Raw genomic sequence first — 20,753 nt, 5'->3', positions numbered from 1 at the left:
ACGATCTGTTACTGCCCATGTTTGTGTTTGGCGATGCTGCTGCTGCTGATGCGTTGGCAGTGATACACAATCGACAAAATAACTCAAATGTCTGCCGCAGCATTTGGTGACTAACATTGACACGTCGTGATTTTTATTGTTTCATTTTTATTAATTTCATTTTTTACCTACGTGACTTTACCGAAAGAACTAAGAGTATATAACATTGACATGTCGACTCAAAGATCGGTGGTCAAGAAAACATTTTGGGCAAATCTAATTCTCCAACTCTTGTCAATATCCACAAGCCCTACGTGCCATGCAAAATGTTCATAACTTACTTTTAAGCCAATATTATTGACGAAAGCGAGTGCTGCTGTTGTTGCTTTTATCGTCTAATGATCTACGATTGTTATCGCGTTGCAGCAGAAGTTGCTGACGTGGGAGAAATGTGAAACAGATTCCGGGTGACGTCATTACCCTCGCCTGCTTTTGATAAATAAATAAACCAGGCTGCACACGCGTGACGTCACCCCCGGCCCCTTGTTATTCTTCAACGTCATCACGCACAAGGGTTCCGTCGTAAGCCACGCGACGCCTTGCATGTGACGTCATCGCGCGCAACGTAATGTCGGCAACAACGCGACGCCTTGCACGTGACGTCATCGCGCGCAACGTATTGTCGGCAACATCGCGACGCCTTGCACGTGACGTCATCGCGCGCAACGTAATGTCGGCAACAACGCGACGCCTTGCACGTGACGTCATCGCGCGCAACGTATTGTCGGCAACGCGACGCCTTGCACGTGACGTCATCGCGCGCAACGTAAAATCGGGAACGCGAACACCTTACGCGTGACGCCATCGCGCGCAAGGTTCAAGTTCATGTATTAGGTGTAGCCCTGTGAGCCATTCGGCTCTTGAATCGGGTGCAACCGCAACAAACAAAAACAACAACAACAACCACAAGACAACTTAGATTAAGGCCATCAGTCTAACTCCGTACTACAACAAACAAACATGGCTAAACCAATACACTTTTCGAAATCACCAAAATAAAGTCATGAAAGCAATGAAACAGTGATCATAGCAACTGTGACGGAATTTTCACAATAAATGGCATATAAACAACATGTCGGCAACGACGTCACGACGCCTTGCACGTGACGTCATCGCACGCAAAGTAAAATCGTGAACGCGAATATCTTGCGCGTGACGTCATCGCGCGCAAGGTAATGTCGGCAACGACGCGACGCCGTGCGCGTGACGTCATCGCGCGCAACGTAATGTCGGCAACGTCGCGACGCCGTGCGCGTGACGTCATCGCGCGCAACGTAATGTCGGCAACGACGCGACGCCTTGCGCGTGACGTCATCGCGCAACCCACACGTCGTAAACCGACGTGACGTCACCGCGCACGCAGTGACGTCATTACGCGCGAGCAGCCCTTCCACCCCCCCCCTCCACGCCACTCGTCAAAGCCTCGCCAGTAGCAGCAGCAGCAGCGTTGTCGCTGCCGCAACCTTTTGTGCGCCTCGCGTCTTCGCGGCGATGTCGGCGGATAAAGAGAAAAAGAGGTGAGGGCCCGGCTGACGACGACGCGGTGGCTTGGGGAGGAGGCGGGCGGCGGGCCCCCCAAACCCCCCACACCTCAGCGAGAGTCGAACTTTAACGCGGTGAAGCCGCCGCGGCCCGACGAGTCGTGGGGGGCCTTCTTGTGGAAGTGGTTAGCCCGGCAGCTTCGTCGAGAGTCGTAGATCGTCACCCCCCCATCCCCCCCCCCCCGCGGAGTTTGTTGGATGTGGCGAGGGGAGCTGCGAGCTCGCAGCGCGAACGTCAATCGGAAACGGCTGCCCCCCCGCTGCCCCCCTTTCTCGCGCATGTTGAACGTCGATTCGTTGAGAGAGTTTTTTGGCTGTCGCTGTGGCGGCGTGGCGCGTCCGGTGGGGGGGGGGGGGTCGGGTGTGGGGGGGGGGGTCGAGTGGGGGTCGGATGTGGGGGGGGGGGTCGGATGGGGGGTTCTGGATGGGGGGTCAGATGTGGGGGGGGTCTGGTGGGGGGGTCGGATGTGGGGGGGGGTCTGGGGGGGGGGTGGTCGGATTGGGGGGGGGGTCTGATGGAGGGGTCGGATGAGGGGGTCGGATTGGGGGGGGGTCTGGATGGGGGGGAGTGGTCGGATGGGGGGGTCTGGTGGGGGGGTCGGATGAGGGGGTCGGATGTGGGGGGGGTCTGGGGGGGGGTGGTCGGATTGGGGGGGGGGGTCTGATGGAGGGGTCGGATGAGGGGGTCGGATTGGGGGGGGGGTCGGATGGGGGGGGGGGGGTCTCCTACCACTCGCCCGAGCCGCCCACGGGGAGGAAATGTGAAGAAAGGGGGGGCCCGACGAATTTACCCTCAAAAGTTGTGCGATTTAACGCGGCTCCTCGGTCGCGGGTCGAATCTGCGATGTGTTAAAGTCCAGGGGAGAGGGGGTGGTGGTGGTGGGGGGGGCGGAAAGGATCGATAGTTATCGGAGAGGAACTATGGAGAAGATCTCCCGTCCCCCCCTCTCTCTCTGTCAAGAGTTGCCTCACAAACGCGTCGCCATTTTGTACTGTACAGTGCGTGGTGGTGCTGCTGCTGTTGTTGTTGTTGCCACAGTGGTTGTTTGTTGGTGGTGGTGTGTGATGGGCACGTGAGAGGCCGCAGCCTCGAGTCTATCTCCAGGCGCGGCAGTTGATATCAAAGCCACATTTATTCGTCAATTCCCACCCCCCCCACCTGCCTCGTTATCTGTACGTGGGGCACGCGTGCAGGCGATCGATAGGGCAGGTGGCTTCTTCTAGCGGAATAAAAGTGTGTGGGTCACTCGCACCGCTCCACAATACAGCCGTGGCAGACGTTGGAAAAGTAGGCCAAATACTCTCCTCCCAGAGGGCCCTTGTGGTTTGCTGGCAAGTGGCGTGTGAGGAAGCAGTTGCAGGAGTGTTGCCCTCCACGCAGTGTATCATCCATAGCTCGCAGTCCCACCACAGTCCACGTGTGCGTGTGTGTACACAGGTTAGTAGTGGCAAGCAACACCAACAATATGATCCCGATTCCCGGTCACGGTTAAGAGTGAGCGAGTGATTTCTGAATCGATTGTGATCGAAGGCCACCATCACCGTCACAAACCCCGCATTGGCCAGCGTGGTTTTGTGTGGTCAAACAACCCCGATGATCGACAACATTCATCCGTCAGTGGATACACAACCGGCTGTTTATTGTTGGTGTTATTATTAATAGACTGTGTGTGTGTAAAGGTGGAGCGGTGGTGCTGTAATGTGGGTCCCGTAGTGCGCCATGAAGCCGGACTGACTCGAGTTTGATTCCTGGCCAGGGTCGAGATGAGTGACCGGTGGTGATGGCCTCGGCCAGTCAGTCCTGGCGGCTCCAAAAGCTTTGATTCGGGCCTCGATTGTGTGTAAAACAACAGTAAGGGAAACAAAGACGGATGGGTTTTTGTGTGGCTTCACCCCATCGCGCACCGTGCTGGCTTCAATAGGTGTTATTTCTAGATTTGAAGCTTTCGTGACTGCAAGGATTCATACGCTTAGGTTTTTTCGGTAAAATCACGTAAGTAAAACATAGAAATAATGATGGAAATAAAATAATAATAAATGGAAATAAATTAATAAACAATATTAATATAAATAATAATAATAAATGAAAATGGATCAATTTATTTATAAAAAATATAAATAATGATAGAAATAAAATCATAAATGAAAATAAATCAATTATAAGATGAATCAATTGATTTCTTTTCATTTCTACACTATGGGGACCTCATTTGCCAGTAAAAATATGATAATTGGTTCTTTACCCTTCTATCTGGCAACAAAAAAGGTGTCAGTTTTGTTGCCAGATAGAAGGGTAAAGAACCAATTATCTTCTTTTCATTTGTTATTTTATTTCTGTCATAAATCAATTGATTTATTTTCATTTATTATTTTATTTCCATCATTATTTTTTTACCTACGTGACTTTACCGAAAAAACCTAAGAGCTTCAATAGGTGCTCGCAAACAGCGCTCGCTCACTTTGGTACATGTCTCTAAACTGGGATCTTGGCCTTTATATTATTGTCTTCTTACCTGGGAAATGTATAAATCGGGTACCGTGGCATATACATGGCGTGCGGGGTGGCCTTTATTCGGCGGTTAACTGAGAATGAGCTTGGCATTATTTTCGATTATTAAGAGCCCACATTCTTGGTTCTTTCGGTAAAGTCACTTAGAAGGGAAACAATAAAATAAGAAAAATATAGAAAGAACCAGGAATATGAATCCCTGCAGTCACGAAAGCTTTAAATCAAAATATTAAGAGCCCGTTGAGACCAAACGGTCCGAGGGGTAGATTAGGCATGAAAATCAGTCATTAATGTTGTCTATCAGTCAACATAGGTTAACGATTAATGGTTTTGTTACTATTCAATTTGATCAGAATAGGTAATTAATGTACTGGGCTGCAGTAAATAATTGAATGAATGTAGTGTTTGGATTTTCTCGAATTATTCTGGTACACGTCTGACAGATGCAGTTGTCATGATGCAGCTTTACTTTGGGAGCAAATTAGCTATCGTCTGTATGAATTAAGACCTTAATCTGTCTGTCTCAAAAACCTCTAGGGTATCTCCCGACCAGTTCGAAAGCTGGAATTTAATTTTATCTTTTACATTTTAAGTGCCCCATACACATGTTTTTGTGCCTGGTGTCATTCAGAAAATGTTCAAAATATTAGATTGCGGTTTATTTTCGTTTAATAGAGCCTTAAACAGTAAATAAAATTAAAGTGAGAACCATTGTTCTCTCTGTGCTGAGGCAGGAAAAGCATTTTTTCCTGCCTCAGCAGCTCTACCGCTATATTTTTATATTTTTTCCTGCCTATTTACGTGGCTTTACCGAAAGACCCAACGAAAGCTTTAAGCCAAAAATGTACTTTGAACGTACATTTTTATGTTAATTTTGCTCTTACTGTCATGGCATGATACGTTTCCATTGGGCTCATATGGACTCATTTGAGACGAAGTATCCATTCAAATCTCTCAGAGGAGTGCGATCCTGGGTGTTCAGAGAAACAGCCCTCGGAAGCAGATATCAGTGGAGATACCTCCGTCCAATGGATCCTTTTAATTGTTGGAGCTGGAAATGCAGCCAAATTATGTACGCAACCAAATAAAAAGTGATTTTTTTTTCTGCGCATACATTGATAACCGGTATGAGATCATAAACTCCGCTACACTCTGAGAACCCAGTTGAATCACTTGGTTTTGAACCAAGGATCTCAGTGGTGCCAAGCTAGGCACTCTGACCACTGAACCACCACATCTAAGTGCGGTTTTTTTTGACAAAAAAAATATTTTGCTCAACGTTTATTCCAAATTGTCGTGGTACCACCTGTCATGATTCTGCATGCAACAATCCGCTTAGCACCTGCACAGCGTTCTGATTGCGGGACGTTCCATTCCTTGGCTGTCTAATTATCATTCCTTAGTAATGGCTGATAGCTTTATGGATACCTGCATACATACATGCACACTGTAATTAGCAAAAGCGGTGGGCTGCATCACATTATATCCCTGGATAATTAGTTTGTGGTGTAACCTAATTTAAGAGCTAACTTTCCAGTCGTCACACGAGTGCAAAATGTGGAGTGACTAAGCCACGTGATTTTGTCATGATGTAGTTGGGATTTAGCAGTTTTACTCTTAAATTTGGAGCCACGTGTAATTCTGGTAAATGGTCAGTTTGTGCCTTGATGGAGTCAGATTTGGTCTGGTACCCAATTAAAACACACTCTAACTTCCCTAGAGACTCCCTCCCACAACTCTCTTTAAATCTGTGTCCTCTCGGTCTCTGTCCGTCTCTCTTTTTGTCTGTTACGTTTAAAAAAACGTCTCCCTCTGTGTGTGTGTCTCATCTCTCTCTCTGGTTGTTTCCATGTCTGTCTCACTGTCTCCCTTCATTCCTCTCCATCTCCCTTTGTGTTTGTTTAACACATTCCTGCGGAGGGAGCTGGTAGGAACGTTGGGTTGCTCGGTCAATGGCCAGGGTCAACGGCGGCGTGGTGTATTCCGCAAATATGCCCGACTGTGAGGGCGGGCACAAGCCGGCGTGAGTAGGTTAAACGTTGAGTTTTATAAGGGCACCACGGGGTGACCAGCCCCTCCCCACCCAGCCCCACCCTCCCCACCCAGCCCCTCCCTACACGACGGACGGACACAATAATCCCCTGTGGGCTGGTGTAACCAGGAGGTTCCTATTAGTATTATGTTTCTCTCTTGCTCACTGTGTCTCTTCCCATTTTTTTCCATCTGTGTCTCTGTCCTTGTTACCGCTGTCTATTTGTCTGTGTCTGTCCTGCTATGTCTATATCGGTCTCCCTCTGCATCACTCTCTAAGCTCCATCTTTCCACAGTCCTCGGAGAGCCCCACTTGGTGTTGCGATGGCTCTGGTTTGAGCCAAACACGCACTGTTGGTAATAATCGGATATTATTACGTCTAATTTTTTTTTTTTAAATCCTTCATTGAGGAAGTAAAAGTAAATATTTCTTCTTTGTTTCACATTTAGAATTACTGTGGTGACATCAGTGTTACACTTTACCAGCCGCGTTAATGCTGCATTGATTAATCATTTTTTTTATTTCTATGCTCACGACTTGCACTTCAAATCACTTGTCTTTGGATCAATATGTTTTAACTCGTGTTTGTTGCACGTAACACATTCATGCGTTCCCTGCAGCCACTGGAGATGCTACGTTTATTGCAGTGAAAGGGAATTAAATCTTGAATGGAATGCTACCTTACATTGTGACAATTCATCGAAGGGGACACATAATTACAGGCTTCCTTTCTCTATACGCCGACCGCAGTCTATGGTTTCAGTCCAAATAAGTACTAAGCTCATAAATTGACAGATACCTTGCTGCCATGAGGACACACAAATCTCTTACGCTATGGGTCCTGCCAGAAACGCTTAAAATTCTCACAACCATTCGCCGGGCTTATTTCACATCCAGCTGCGAACCTGTAGCTGGGCAGTTCCGAATATTAGGCAACGTTAGTCAAACACCTCATCATTGATAAGGTAATGATCAATAACAATGCTGGATTAATGTTTCCTCGTGCCTGTCAGTCATGGGGGTTGTTTGACCATACTTTACCATTGTAGCCCCAATGGCGTATAATGCTCCCCCACCTTCACCAACCTGCAGCGACCATCATGGTGATGTATGGTCCAAATAACCGCCCCACAATCCGCATGGACATGATGGGGGGGGGGGGGAGGCCCTCATCCAGCATTGAATTGACAAAAAAATACATTGAATATGTAATAATAACACAGTCATAATAATGGTGATGAGGGCGGTAATACAATAATAATAACAGGCTTTTTTTAGCAGGGCTAAAAGTAAAAATAAACTCGTTGACATGTCCGTTATGTTTAGGAAGGGCACGCCGGGCATGAGGTGACATCTCGGATGGATTCAGAACTTGACAAGCACGCTCTGAATCCCGGTGGCGTAGAAGTGGTGGGCATGAGCCCTGGTGTATGAAATGGGACCCTATCCCGCTCCCCCACTATGTCCAATTTAACCTCCACCCTCTAGCCTGGGACTACCTGCAATTGCCACACCCCCTGCACACTCAAGCGACGCTATTGCACTGGACGTATGGAGAGTCGTAGTCCGGTTCCATGAGCCTCTGTAATTAACGCTGAACCCCTGTGTAGCCTTCGTCTGACTGTGTATGAGCCATGCTGTTTTACTAGGGCACCCAGTGGCATAGAATCGTTGGCACGGTCCCTGGTGCATATGCGAATGCAACCTCGGTAGAGAATATACAAATGAAAAGATATTTTTACAAGCACCATTCATTGCGTGTATCTTGAGCTTGAGAACCGGTATTGATCTTTACAAAGTATATAATTTAACTTCCAATGAATGCAGAGGTGGAGCGATCCGATCAACTCGTGTGCAGAAGTGGGGGTGGACTTGCATTGCGAGAGCTTGCAGGCTGGTGATGACTTGGGGAGGCATCTGCACACCATTCCCATCAGCAGTGGATAGATCGTGGCTGATGATGGCAAGGGGGAGGCCTTCATCCAACAGCGAATAGATGATGATTGGTGGTGATGAGGATAACTGCAGCAGAATTATCCGACCGTTGCAGCTGTAGAAGTGGATACAAAGGTCAGGATCATTTATAAATTTCCACCTTGTTTCAAACGATATTGCACGTCGGATCGATGCCGTTGACAGATTGTGAAGCAGCCGTCATTTTGTGCGACCCCTTTTAATGCCTCTCGTGACACTTTTCTGCCGCAGTGTCGCCCAGCCCGAAAAATTAGAAAGTTATTTTTATGGAAACATTGAACCCATGCCACGTCATACCTGTGATGAGCCTCGGTATTGCGATCATCCGAATTATCACGTCAGCGGGTGGATTGCCCCTTTTTCCTCTCATAAGCCACATGGCCCATTATTGCATGGGGTTGGCTGCTCAGATGATTGTCTTAGTACTTCTATTCTGCGATCCTCGAATTACCTCTACTAACCTTAAATAGAGATGCATTCACTTACAAATCATAGGCTTGCACAGAGACCCACAGACTCGCATAAGGTCAGCTGCTCATATAGTCTCAGTCTTCTCTCTCCGTTCTATTCTTTGCCTCTTATCTACTCGCATTCACAATCTTCGGCATCACGTTCCACCACATTCTTCCATCTCACCCTCGGTCTCTCCTCATGCCCTGCACGGCTGGCAATTTCCATAGTCCTCCTCGTTGCATCTTATTTGTCTCTTCTCAACATGTGCCCCTTCCATGTAATTCTGACTTCTCATCGTCTCGCGAATATGTCACCCCTGCGGTTTTCACCGTTTTATTTTCTATTGCTCGTTAAACCAACACAGTTAAAGTAGGCAAAAAATTGTCGAGTTGCACAGCTCACGCTGGGTTTAATTGGGTCCACGCTTTCACACCCTCAGCACCCCTATTGTTTTATATTTAGAAAGTCAGGCGCATTACGAGCTGATCCGCTGATCCGCGCGTGATTGGTAAGCCTCAGCGTTGCCCCGGTTCGCGAATAAGTCTGTAAACATCCAAGCGCGTTCATTTTATAAACGGCTCACGCTCTCCGTCTGCACAGATGGTTCCTCCTGTGAATGTAGGTGGCTAACAAAGCCGTTTGGAATAAATGCGACTAATCAAATCGCCCTCTTATAAAATAAAATGGCCTCTCTCGTCTTTCCCACCGTCAACTCTTTTTAACCGCACCGCCAACTTCACCAATGCCCCCTCCTCCCCCCCCCCCCCCCCTGTTATGTGCATTGTGTATCCAGATACCAGTACTTTTACTCACTTATGTGTGTATATGAGGAATTATCTGAAAGTTGTAACCAACTAATTCTGCTCATATTTGGGCCAATCGACAGTCCATCATTCACCCTTTTGTCCGGGCCCAATCGCTGATAAGGGATCATTTGTGGATAAGTACCTCCTGAAGTGGGTACATATATGTTCAACTATCTATGCTCGAGTGTAGCGCGAGAGAGAGAGCAACCTGACAGTGGTGACAATTTACCCGATTTATTTCTCATTTGTTTGGCAGGCTGAGTAACTCGGCAGTGCTGAAAAATTCACCCTCTCTGAGCACCTGCACACGCCTTCAGAAGAGCAAAATGCACGGTTAATTTGATCTTCAAATAGCATCGCACAATATTGGCGCGAAAAAAGAGGCTTTTCACCGTAACTCAAATTTGCTGTGCATGGCGATAGAATTCGAAATAGCAAAGACCTTCGGCAAGGTCATTTCAGTGAAGTCAAGTGGGTTTGTTTACATAGCAACTTGACCATTCCCTCCCAAGTTCACGTTATAAAAAGCTCCCAACTGTGATGGCAGTGGTGGCGGGGGGCCAGCCTGATAATGTATTATGGCGAGCGACTTCATACATGTGGGAGAAGAGAAAACAATGATGGCCGTGATGGTGATGGAGAAGAGAAAGAGTGGATGGCAGCTGGCGCTACTGTAATTTTATACCAGCACTGCAGCGGTGCCTGAAGGCATCGCCAGTTACCTAAAATGTTTCCCATTGTGGACACAAACAAATGCTTTTTTTTTAAGTGCTTGGCGGTACGCAAACTGGCGGAGGTCTATGATGTTGGCTGGTCCATCGTGTTGGCTGATTGGTGCTAAAATTAGATGTGTGGATCTGCTAATGCATGCGGTGGCGGATGGAGCGTTGGCGCCCCGTGCTCTGAATCTGACGTCCCCAGTTCAATTCTGGTCATGGCTAACTGCCTTAGCGAGTGATATTAGAACCAGTCCTTGGCCTCTCTCTCCCCTTCAATGCTCTTCCCTCCTATATATTTTTTGGAACGTTCTTCCTTCCGATATTAGGAAATCCCTGGAGCTATGCACTTTTAAATCGAATTTGAAAAAAAAATTCCACTGACCAGCGTGGTTAAGTTTGGCAGCAAAGCAACTGACCTACGCAGCATGAGTTGGCCTTTATCCATTTGGCGTTTTGACAGTGGCTGGGATTGAAATTCGCGTGGCATATTTGGCTCAACATCCTGCAGCGACGAATGGGTGTCATGAAATGTGGTATTAATTTCATAATAATTTAATTAACATGTCTCGTTTTTCCATTTCGACATTATTTGTATTGTGCTGAATTTGCCAACTTTTATTTGGTCATGTGAACTCCGACATTTGTTCTGCATTATTTAAATGAATGAATGATATATAATCTCATGGTCTTTTGAGACTATACCTCTTTAAGGGTTGTACCTGGTCCAATATTATATTTTTAAGATAACGTCCAGTGGCTTTTTGCATTCACAACTTTGCACTTGACACGATTCCATTTATGTGTCGGCCAAAAACCAAAACATAAAAGGTAAACTCTTCCAGACCAGTAATGAAATTCAGTGCAACAATGATGTACTCAAACATTTACAACTGACCTTTGTTCACGCATTGTCTTCGAGTCACAGACAAACATATCCCCCGCCAAGTCGCACTCCTCTCTCTCCATTGTCACCCGCCTGCCTCAGTCAACAGTTGGAGGGGGGGGGGGGTGGCGTCTACCTCTCGAAAAATCAAACGGCAGCAACAAAAACCCCACACTGGCTGGGCCAAGTATTGCCCTTCACAATTCCCTGCTCCCTCCCGCCACGGCAATGGCGGGGACGACTCGCATCGTGACATAGGATCGCTCGACGATTTAAAGAAGTGATTCCTGTTCTTTGTTTTGTCTCAACCCGCCTCGTTTGCATTGTTCATCATTCGCTCTTCTCGGCATTGGTGGAGTGGTTTGTTCACTTCTGACTCGGACTTGGTTAGCCTCAAATAATAATTGTGCCGGTTTAGCACTCGGGATTTGTCTGCGAGTTGTTGCCGCGTGTTGTTCGGCATGAAATACTAGCGACGTTTTCGCTCAATGTGCTGGGAGCTTTCAGTTATTCTACCCTGGAATGCCTCGCTGAGTCTTCAGTGGGAGTTTCTTGGTCACCTGTCCAAATACTAACAAGTTAAAACCTCGCTTGGCTTTCAAGGTCCCGATGCGATTTGGAACGCTCGTGTTCATTTGGTCGTTCCCTAAATCTGGCAAACTGTGGCTATCCGAGAACCTGTAAACAAATCTACGTAGATTATTAATGTCCAAATTGGATAGAGTACAAGGTCACCACTTCCCATGCGCCCCCCCCCCCCAAAAATGTATTAGCCACCTCAGAAAAATATTTCCACTCACCCGCTGTTCTGACAAGTGACTCTTTCTGCCTGTTGAGCAAATTCCAGCGAACCTGACCGGGCTGTCAGTCATCTGGCACGAGGATAGCGCAGAGCTGTTGGCACGGCGTGGGTGGGTCGGGGTCTAGAGGTGGGGATACGAAGGTGGCAGTGAGCCACGGTGGCGTGACCATGCGATTTTAAACGCCTGTGCCATTACCCCCCCCCCCCCCACGACTGCACGGTCAAATGTGGTCACGACTGCCACCACGCCACTCACGGCTGGCTTTATTGGCCATGCCAACGTGAGCGCCGGCCCGGCCCTGTGTGTGTGTCTGGATATAATGTAATTCTGGACGAATGCCTCCCCAGGTCAATGGGGTTGTTTGACCATTCTTGACCACGCTGGTCAGTGCGGGTTGGTGAAGTGGTGTAGCCCCAGTACTGGTTTCTGTTATTTCTTGTCGCTGGTGTTAACCATGTGTGCGCGTGTAGCGTGGGGAGCGGTAGTGCATTGTTTAGCGCGCTGCGCTACGAACCCAGAGATGTTGGTTCTATACCCAACTTTGCCTAACATTGGCGGCGAGTTATCGGAATTGGAGTGGGCCCTGCACTAGGTCGACTCAGCCTTAAAATTGAGTAGCTGTGTAAACAACCGCACTGGGAAGAGGAAGGCAGCCGTGCATGGTGCTGGCAACACCACTCCCTCGACTGCGGTTCCGGCTTCAAATAGTGCTCTCACACACAGCACTTACTTTCCAAAACAGTTCAAAGGCTACACGGGGTATCTTTTTATTTGTGTAATATAATAAACAGCTCTTTACCAATCCACTGCTGTATATATGAAGTCATCTCCGCTACATGTCAGTCAAGGCGGTTGTTTTACCATACATTGCTTCTCTGGTCAGGACCGGTTCAGATATCACTCGCCACTGGTGTGTTCGCCTTGTTGTGTGTGTGTGTATGTATATATTTTTCACTGTCAAGGTCTTTTGAGGCCAAGGTTAGAGAGAGCACTGGTTTCATTGCCACTGCGCACGGGGCCATGGCGCCAAAACAAAGTTACACATTCATCACACAAAAAAACTCATTATACGCTGCTGTGGAGGATTAAGAATAATAATAAAAAATATATAATGTGTACGGCCCTTTGTCAATCTAGTGCTGGATGGAGGTCTCCCCATACCACGTCAGTCATGGGGGGTGGGGGTTAGGGGGGCGTTCGTTTGATCATGTTTCACCACGCTGGTCGCTGCACGTTGGAGAAGTTGGGTGGGTGGTCAGTCCCCCCTATCTAATCGGATATCGCTCACCACTGATGTTAGCCGTGCCACAGCAAAAGGGGGGATTAGCGGTGGTGGGTCGCGTGTTTATCGCTTCGGGTGCAAACCAGCCTGTCAGTTGTATGAACTTCCTTCGCACCGCACGTACGTAGGCAGCCGTGCCAGTCGGAGGTGTGCGGGAAATCGGATGTGCGCTCGCGTTACCTCTCCACGCTGGCCGCTTCTACGCAAGTCACGAAGCTTCAATTAAAGCCCGTTTCCTGCGCGTTTTGTCGGTAGTCGTGGACAGCTCTACCGTGGAGTGGTGTGGGGGCGGTGTGCGGATTGTGGCCCTTCAGCCCGAGGGACACTGGTTTCAGTGGGGTGGGGGGGGGTGCCCAGTAACCTTGGTAGTTGTGGCTCTGTTTGGTAGGTGCGTGCGAGACACAATAATACTGCGCATCCTGCCTGGGGTTAAAATGGAGATGTCGTCTTTTGCAGGAAGTGACACACGCTTGGGGTTTATTGCCAAGGCTCATTCGCTTGGGACAATAACACGGACTGTGCGGGTGGGCAGGTAGCGGTGGTGGTGGGGGGTGTAGATTTGTGATTATTTTTAAGAGCGATTTGGTCTGGTGAAATTAATAGGGTTGTTTTGTGCTTTGCCGTACCCCGTTGTGGCCATGAGTTTTCTCCAGGCGCTGCGGGTTTTTCCCGTGTGCAGCATACTCGTTTATATTATTTAAAGGCGTCCTAATCTTATATATATTTATAGAACGCCTTCGCTGAACTCACTTGACATAGTTTACAATGCAGGACCCTTCGAGCAAAAGTGCCTTGAGATTCATCCGGAATGTCATTAATTTGCAGCACTTTCAATGCACTTCTGGATATAGGCTACCTTGACAATCGTGGGGGTTGTTTGACCATACTTCGCGAGCTGGTCTGTGTGCACCTCGCTGGTCTGTGGATTGGTGAAGGAGAGGGTGGGTGGCGGTGATCGGGAGACGACGACCACAATCAAACTTATGTCGCCAGGTTCATAGTGCAGCGCTTGCACCACTACGCCAACGCTCGCCTCACCTTTCATTTGTATATGATTTAAAATTGGAGCTTGTTAAGTGACAATGGAAGATCAGACCTCATGAGGTTGCTTTAGTTAAGAACATTCTAGACGTGGTTATTGGGTCAAACAGCGCCGCGGGTGAAGGGAGGCAAACGTGTTTTTTTTAAGCATAACTATGTTTTGCTTGCGTCTTGCAATGCAACTATTATTCAATTTGATATCAATGCTTACACTAGCGATGCACGCTGCAGCACCACCGGCGTCTACGATGCATGCAGGTTGCACGCGAGTGCATCCTTTTAAGATAATAGAAGCAATGACAGCCGAGCAAGCAACGGAGAAGGAATGCTGGAGACGGACAACAGACGTGACTTGAGAACAACATCGAGGCAAACGCTGAAGGTTACTGTGGCACGTGTGACGTTTGACGTCATTGCCTTGGCCAGCAGGGCGAATAGTTTTTACTCCCGGTTTTTTTTCTGTGCTGTGTTTTTTGGCAGCCCCCTTTGATCAGTTTGGCCGCTTTTCTAGAGGGGGCATTCTGCCTAATCGAAAAACACAGCTTTTCGCAAAGGTTTCGTTCCGTCTTGGCTCATCCTTTACGAGAACTAGTGCGTCCCAACCTGTTACAGGCAGACCAGATGGACAGCGCTGGTGCGCATTTACACTTGGAATCTTGGTTGGAAAGCGTAACAAGAACAAAACAACTAAAATTGATTATTGATTGGGATCATCATAATTTGTCAAATCGCCAGCAAGGTTGGGTATCGCTGGATGCCCTGCATTCGCACCCCACACGCCATTGCCTTAATATCCCATTACCTCATCTGCCTGCCAGGGGCTTGTATCTTTTAAATCTCGGTTACACCCTCGTTCATATGTAAGGTGTACAAGCAAGTTCTGGTTCACGTGATTTCTATTCTTTACATCCCCTTTGTCAAGCCACGAGAGAATGAACGCTTACTCCACACCTTGTCATTCTTGGGGGTTGTTTGACCACACATTGCTCCGTTGGTCGGTGCGTGTTGATGAAGAGGTCTGAACTGTAACTGGTTCGGTTATCAGCCTCTGCTAATGTTGGCTGTGGCTGGCATTTGAACTGGGGTCAACCGGGTTCAAAGTGTAGTGAACTAACCACTGCAGACGAGGCTCAGTAGTGTGAACTGATGTGTGTAGCTGTGTAAGGCTGGCACACCTTTCGGAAGCTGTGAGCGTGTACACTGTCAGGGCAACTCTGGTAAGTAAGGTTAAAATTCAACCAGGGTACAATATTTTTACAGACTTATTTTTGTGCGCTTCACGTAATGGGTGATAGAGACCACAGTGCACCGTATAAACCGTACTCCATGCTAAGACCACACCGACGGTCTTAACGTCGTCAAAGTGGGGACCGTCATGACATCCATTCTCCCACGTCTATGCTCTCTGCCTGCACCGATCCGCACCGACCACCGCCGTGAAATGTGCTCGCATAACCCCATATGACCGGCACTTGTGTGTGGAGGCCCTTGTCCAGTAATTGATTGATAAAGTGCCATGAATATATATTAGCATTAAAAACAATCACCTTTTTGTCTTACTTAATAAGATTTTTTTATTTCATGAGAAAAAAAACAAATACCATCGGGAGGGAACTCGGCTGAGACCCATCAAGCTCTGCACTTGAGAACGTAGTTTAATTTAATCTCGTGTGAGCTGCTGCCAAAGTACAAGCACGGGACCTACGCGATGCTGGCTCCGTTGACCCCTGACGGACACGGCCATTTCTGGATCTGCATGGGCTACCTGGCAGACCAGACTTGCGCGTGTGTCAATTTGTTTGCAGAGATCCCCTCCCCGGATAACAAGTGTCGCAGTTTGGCTACTTTTCCACACCTCCGTGAGGCCACGGTTGGCTATGTGTGGCGCGAAAGAAGTTCAACATACAAACGTAACCTTTACGAGGTGGTTGGGGCAAGCGCTCTTAATGAGTTCCTATTAAGCTTGACACAGTGCACAGAGGTGTGGTTTGTCCAGAAACCAGCCTGGCCGCCTTTGTCTTTCTCGTGCTGGTTGCACACCGCACCAGGTACTCATTTTGAACTCGGTGAGGGCTCAGGATCACTTCAAAAAATCACAAGCCACTGACATTAGCTAGGGCCAGGAACATCGATGGCAGGGTTCCTAGCGCAGTACGCTAACTACTAAGCCACCACTCACAAACGCGCGCAAAATATAAATATCCCCCATATAGCTCTTATCAGACAGTTGGGCAAAGTACTGTTAGCAAGCACTTCTTAAGGCCTGGCGTGGCGGCACGGACGGATGGTGTGGCTGAAACCAGATATTCATTTAAGGCTGATTCGACTTGGTGAAGGCCCAGGAACGGAACGGATAATGACACTTGATCTTCTGGCCATGAATTGAACCCAGGTCACCGAAATTGCAGAGCAGTGGGCGAGCTAAATACACGCGCAAACGAGTTCACACTTGCAAAGGAGTTTATCCTTGTCTCTCAAGTTCTCACCTGGATTAACAAAACATAATTAATCTACTTAAACTGATCACACACACAAACTCCTCCGCACCATATACACACACCCTACATTCCACCACCACCACCACTCTCTCATGTCAGCCATGGCTGGGAATCCAGCCCATATGACCTGGGTTCGGAGTGCGTTGCTATAGAGCATTGTGGGTACAAGCATATCTCATAAACGGAACTCTCACTGTCCATGAATGAATAAGCAGAATCAATATATGAATATATAAGGAATCCGATGATCTATAAAGCTCTTTCACTGATGTCCAGTAGGGGCGGGTCGGAAACAATATGGCCTGTCGGACCTATTGGCTTTCCAGACAAAAGTTACCCAGCAGTATTTTGTTTAGGCAAACAAACTCTGACCTGGTTTCGACATGCCGAGTTGCATCAGCATAGTCGGGCAGTAACTATCACCCTCGTAGCCTTAACAGACTGTGTTGGGGCAAGTGCTGTTAGCGGGCACCTATGAAGGCTGGCACGGCAGACGAAGTGGTGTGGCCAGAAACACGCCCGGGCCGCCTTAGTCGCCCCAGTGGCATGGTTTACACATTGCAGCGGGCACAGTCCTAATTTAAGAATGAGTCGCCCTGGCGGGGAGGCCCAGGACCGGTTCAGATAATCGTCACTGGTGTTGGCCGTTTGCTGGGATCGAACTCGGGTCGCCGTGTTTCTCGCGCAGCGTGCCGCCTACTGCACGACGGCTCCCTCGCGCGCACAGACACACGATTGTGTGCGTGTCTGTTACCACAAACGCGTGCGTCACTAGTGTTGCTCACGAGGGGGCTTTGTGACATTTCCACCACTTCCTGTTACGCGAAAGAGAGAAAAAAGCGAGATGGGCTTCACTGTAAGCTGCGCGACCTTAACGTGACCTTGTATCTCCCTTGCGGTGGCGAGACACACCTCCCCCTTGCTGCTCGCTCGCCGGCTGTTGCTGCTGCAGCCCTGGCTGGGTTGGTTGGAAGGGTTTATAACTTTATATATAATAAAGAGGGGTGCGTTAAGTAAATATATAAGGTGGAAACATTTCAGAGGATTGCGCACAAACGCAAGCTTGCCTATGTGGTCTCCCATGTCTAGTTTCCACCCAGACACGGTGATCAATTAGCCCGTGACGATTTCGTGCGTCTCTGAATTGATGAATTCGCCCGATTCTGGGGTCAAGATTCAACTCTAGAATTGTCTTTTTTTACATGATGGTGGTGGGTTGTAGTTGGCACCTTGTTGCTGCAGGGTCACATGAACTAACTAGCGATGATTCGGGCCTCTTCATCGATTCGCTGAATTCTCACGATTTGCAGTCACTTCGACTGTAGAATCGAATTTTTTTTTACTCAACTATAAAAACTTTTTCTTTTACCAGGTAAGGCCAACTGAGCTATAGCAATTTTTTGTAGAAGTGACCTGGCTATCACAAAGGACAGCTCAACAAAGTGGCTTATTATCGCGTGCAAATTGATAGCAGCCAAATACTCTGAACGCGTGACGTTGATTCTAAATGTGGAGGGAAAAACCGGAGGACCCGGAGAAAAATCCACGACCACGGGGAGAGAGACGCGCAAACTCCAAATATACAGCATACAGCAGGCGTCAGTCAGGATCGAACACACAACCACCTGTATACCTGGCCAACGAGGTAACATCTCGACAGCGTCGGGTTAAAGCTCGTGCCTCTTGTGGCTACAGGGGTCACACAATGCTAATTACTTACGACATCAATGGTCTGAAGACATATGCTTCACACGCACGATTTGACGCATATATAGTGAGTGTAAGAATCGATTTTTAAATCAATTGAAATGTATGTGTCGTTAAACCCATAGTAGGATTATTGTTGTTTGTACTTGGTTGTATTTTATGCGATATTCAGGCAGCTGATTGGCATTCCGTGTGTACCTCGATAATGTATGTATGTTGAACTACTTTTGCGCACCATATGTATAGCCAACCGTGCTAATAACCTAATTTTTTCAAGGCTCTGTTTGCTGTTTAATAAAAAAAATCTAAAAGTCGCTGCCCTGACAATACTTACTCATGCCGCTGCTAGCAGAAGGGCTTCCCTGAGAGGGCAGCTTTAGAGAACCCCTCCAGAGGACGTCTTGGAAAAGTTGGTCGTACTCGCACTTTACCCCAGCGTACGAGACCCGCCGATAAACCTAGCTCTTAATGTTGGTGGGTGGACAGAGGCAGAGAGTTGTAATAAACTTGCAGCGTTGTTTCAACTGCCACACCCCCGGGATAATCGAATCGAACTGGTGAACTGGATTGCAAGTCCAGTGTCCTCATCTCTAATCGTTTTCGGCTGTGCAAGGATGGAATCTGCAATAAAGCTGAGACACCATTACAGCACAATCTGTTTGATCTGTTCTCCGTGCTCGTACATTGTTATCTGGCCACAGTGATAAAGATCTGGCTGCTGCGGGGTGAGTTTGCAGTTCTCGACGATGTTTTTCTTTTTGTTTCCTTGCAACTGTGTGTGGCGGTAGTTGTTTGGAGGGTCAGAAACCCGGGCCACCACTGTCGTTTGGAATTCACCCCGGAGACATTCACTTGTTGAGTTTTCCACAGTTATTTAGTACGCATTGTTTTGACAAACACAGGCTTGGCCACTGGCCGCCCATCCACCTGCCCCCCCCCCATGGCACTCCTCGTTTGCACTGCACCACCGCGCGCGTTACCAAGGTGCTCTGCCACACCGCACCAGCTTCACGCGGTGACGCCCTGGGCTTATAATTACAAACCGCCGCGGTCACAGGAGTTGCATGTCAATCCACTGCTGGATGAGGGCCCCCCCCCCCACGACGGCTTTGTTTGACCATAGTTCGCCACACCGGCCAGAGATGGTTGGAGAGTGCGGGATGTATGGGTGCCGGGGCGTGGAATTGCAGTACAACAAGTGGGTTTGTCTGCACCATCCTCTGCTAATCATGCGTCGTGGCCCCACGACAGCCGGCAGTAAACCGGTCTTGCACGGCGTTGATCGACAAAGGAGAGTTAAACCAGCAGTGGTCTGAATGTGAAAATGCATTTATTCAACGCATTCATAAAAACGTCTATTGTTATCCGGTTCCAGAGGAGGATACGTTTTTGAAAGGACGTTTGCATTTTTATTCGTTAAATGGACTTGCCAAAAAACACATTTTTAAGACGAATGTACAGCACTTCAATAGGAACAAATGTGAAAATTGGAAACCCAGAAATTGTCGTGTTAAACGTGTCGGTACTGGTGACGATACATTTATCAGAGATACACCCGCAAGCCCAGGGGTGGGAAAAGGCGCAGTTTCCATTTAACGCCCCCATTCCAAACAATGTTTTTTAATAACAAAAGCATGTTATTCATTTGATTATAATAAATATGAATGTTTCTATATTTCATACATTGAGTCAGCGATTCGAGTTTCATTTGAAATAAAATCCAAGTTATGCCAACTTATTTCTGACTTGGTACTCGTGATAGGAGAACGACGTTTAGCCGGGCGCACCCCTTGCACTGAACAGAGCTTTACTTTGGTTGGGACACACCACACGCGCGACGGATCCCGTCCGATCAGAGCCACGCGTGACCAGTCACAGATGCTCGTAATCGCGACTCTATTTTAAAAAAGACCTTTTTCCTCCTCCACCTTCCGACCCACCCCCCCCGCCACCGCCGACCTTATCCCTCCCAAGCAGGGTGAACTCTGAGCGGCGGAAGGAGAAGTCTCGCGACGCTGCGCGATGTCGGCGCAGCAACGAGACGGAGGTGTTCTACGAGCTCGCCAACGAGCTGCCTCTCCCCCACAGCGTCACCTCGCACCTCGACAAGGCCTCTATCATGCGGCTCGCCATCAGCTACCTGCGCATGCGCAAACTGTTGCACAACGGTGAGAGACGGCGCCGCCGTGACCTCCGACCCCGCTCCCCACCACTGCTCTTCCGATCGTTGATTGTGTCTGCGTGTTGAGGACTTCCTCACAATTCTGGAAATTCGCCTGATGAAGCTGGTTGTAATCACCAGCGAAATGTCGTACTCCATTTGTAAATGTTGTGAGTTAACTCTCCAGCACACCCTAGTAAGTAGTTGGCACGTTTTGTTGATGTGACAAATCTTACTATTTGCCTGCATATTTATGCGATCTAACCGTAAAACCTTTATGGTGGATAATATTGGTCGCGAAAGCC

At 48.2% G+C, this 20,753-nt stretch overlaps 1 protein-coding gene across 4 annotated transcripts in view; it reads left to right on the top strand.

The window, feature by feature from the left end:
• The first annotated feature begins 1,421 nt into the window (after nucleotides 1-1,421).
• Nucleotides 1,422-20,753, top strand: part of LOC133360939 (endothelial PAS domain-containing protein 1-like) — a 41,729-nt gene continuing 22,397 nt past the window's right edge. For 3 of the 4 annotated variants that reach the window (XM_061579834.1, XM_061579844.1, XM_061579826.1), the window contains exons 1-2: nucleotides 1,426-1,556; nucleotides 20,262-20,455. In XM_061579834.1, coding sequence (XP_061435818.1) covers nucleotides 1,531-1,556; nucleotides 20,262-20,455 — 220 coding nt within the window. In that variant the 5' untranslated portion in view covers nucleotides 1,426-1,530. Of the gene's footprint in view, nucleotides 1,557-20,261; nucleotides 20,456-20,753 lie in introns of all 4 variants that reach the window. The other variant, XM_061579841.1, reaches the window with a different exon arrangement.

The sequence above is a fragment of the Lethenteron reissneri genome, chromosome 8 (assembly GCF_015708825.2).
Source record: "Lethenteron reissneri isolate LAM-NWPU_2019-01 chromosome 8, ASM1570882v1, whole genome shotgun sequence".
NCBI lineage: Eukaryota > Metazoa > Chordata > Hyperoartia > Petromyzontiformes > Petromyzontidae > Lethenteron > Lethenteron reissneri.
The sequence above is the reverse complement of the archived record's forward strand: the minus strand, read 5'-3'. Positions and strand labels throughout refer to the sequence as shown.